This window comes from Priapulus caudatus, unplaced genomic scaffold (genome assembly GCF_000485595.1).
Source record: "Priapulus caudatus unplaced genomic scaffold, Priapulus_caudatus-5.0.1 Scaffold2498, whole genome shotgun sequence".
NCBI classification, from domain to species: domain Eukaryota; kingdom Metazoa; phylum Priapulida; class Priapulimorpha; order Priapulimorphida; family Priapulidae; genus Priapulus; species Priapulus caudatus.
This window is the reverse complement of record NW_014579559.1, coordinates 1845-3750: the sequence shown is the minus strand read 5'-3', so window position 1 is coordinate 3750 and position 1906 is coordinate 1845. Positions and strand designations below refer to the sequence as shown.

General features: G+C 38.1%; 1 protein-coding gene across 1 annotated transcript in view; it reads right to left on the bottom strand.

Moving 5' to 3' along the window:
• LOC106818758 (sodium-dependent multivitamin transporter-like) overlaps positions 1-289 on the bottom strand; it is a gene marked incomplete at its 5' end in the record, with an annotated part of 14220 nt that extends 13931 nt beyond the window's left edge. The window contains one exon of the mRNA XM_014823430.1: positions 181-289. Within this exon, the coding sequence (XP_014678916.1) occupies positions 181-289 (109 nt within the window). The remainder of the gene's footprint in view (positions 1-180) is intronic.
• Between the last annotated feature and the right edge of the window lie 1617 nt (positions 290-1906).

Here is a 1906-nt window from a genome sequence, read left to right as displayed (position 1 = left end):
GTGTGCGTGCGTGCGTGTGTGCGTGCGCGTGTGCGTGCGCGTGTGCGTGCGTGCGTGTGTGTGTGCGTCCGTGCGTGCGCGTGTGCGTGCGTGCGTGTGTGCGTGTGTGTGCGTGCGCGCGTGCGTGCGTGCGCGTATGTGCGGGTGTGCGTGCGTGTGCGTGCGCGTGTATGTAATCACCTCGTAGACGCTAGTCAGCCTCAGCTTGAAGTAGATCGGCAGAAACACGTGCGCTGCGAACGGGATGTTGATGATCTGTCCTATAGTAGCTATCATGAACTGAATCCCTCTACAATCAGCAAACAACAAAATATGTTCTGCTTGCATCTATGACAAATACTACATACGCATATACGCTCCACAATCAGCAAACAACAACATATGTTCTGCTTGCATCNAACATACGCATATACGCTCCACAATCAGCAAACAACAACATATGTTCTGCTTGCATCTATGACAAATACAACATACGCATATACGCTCTACAATCAGCAAACAACATGCCATCAAACACCGCGTGGAATAGTAAGTGTAATAGTAATAGTAAATATGGTATAGGTAAGGTAAGGGCAATAGTAAGGGTAATAGTAATAGTAAATATGGTATAGGTAAGGTAAGGGTAATAGTAAGGTAATAGTAATAGTAAATATGGTATAGGTAAGGTAAGGGTAATAGTAAGGTAATAGTAATAGTAAATATGGTATAGGTAAGGTAAGGGTAATAGTAAGGTAATAGTAATAGTAAATATAATATAGGTAAGGTAAGGGTAATAGTAAATATGGTATAGGTAAGGTAAGAGTAATAGTAAGGGCATAGTAATAGTAAATATGGTATAGGTAAGGTAAGGGTATTACTAAGGGAATAGTAATAGTAAATATGGTATAGGTAAGGTAAGGGTAATAGTAAGGTAATGGTAATAGTAAATATGGTATAGGTAAGGTAAGGGTAATAGTAAGGTAATAGTAATAGTAAATATGGTATAGGTAAGGTAAGGGTAATAGTAAGGTAATGGCAATAGTAAATATGGTATAGGTAAGGTAAGTGTAATAGTAAGGTAATAGTAATAGTATATATGGTATAGGTAAGGTAAGGGTAATAGTAAGGCAATGGTAATAGACTAGTAAATATGGTATGGGTAAGGTAAGTGTAATAGTAAGGGAATAGTAATAGTAAATATGGTATAGGTAAGGTAAGTGTAATAGTAAGGGAATAGTAATAGTAAATATGGTATAGGTAAGGTAAGGGTAATAGAAAGGTAATGGTAATAGTAAATATGGTATAGGTAAGGTAAAGGTAATAGTAAGGGAATAGTAATAGTAAACATAGTATAGGTAAGGTAAGGGTAATAGTAAATATGGTATAGGTAAGGTAAGGGTAATAGTAAATATGGTATAGGTAAGGTAAGGGTAATAGTAAGGGAATAGTAATAGTAAATATGGTATAGGTAAGGTAAGGGTAATAGTATGGTAATAGTAATAGTAAATATGGTATAGGTAAGGTAAGGGTAATAGTAAGGTAATAGTAATAGTAAATATGGTATAGGTAAGGTAAGGGTAATAGTATGGTAATAGTAATAGTAAATATGGTATAGGTAAGGGTAATAGAAAGGTAATAGTAATAGTAAATATGGTATAGGTAAGGTAAGGGTAATAGAAAGGTAATAGTAATAGTAAATATGGTATAGGTAAGGTAAGAGTAATAGTAAGGTAATAGTAATAGTAAATAGCGCGCACACACACACGCATACACACACACCCACACACACACACACACACGCACGCACGCGCGCACACAGACACACACCCACACAGACACACACGCACGCACGCGCGCAGACAGACGCACACACACACACACACACACACACACACACACACACACACACACACACACACACACACAC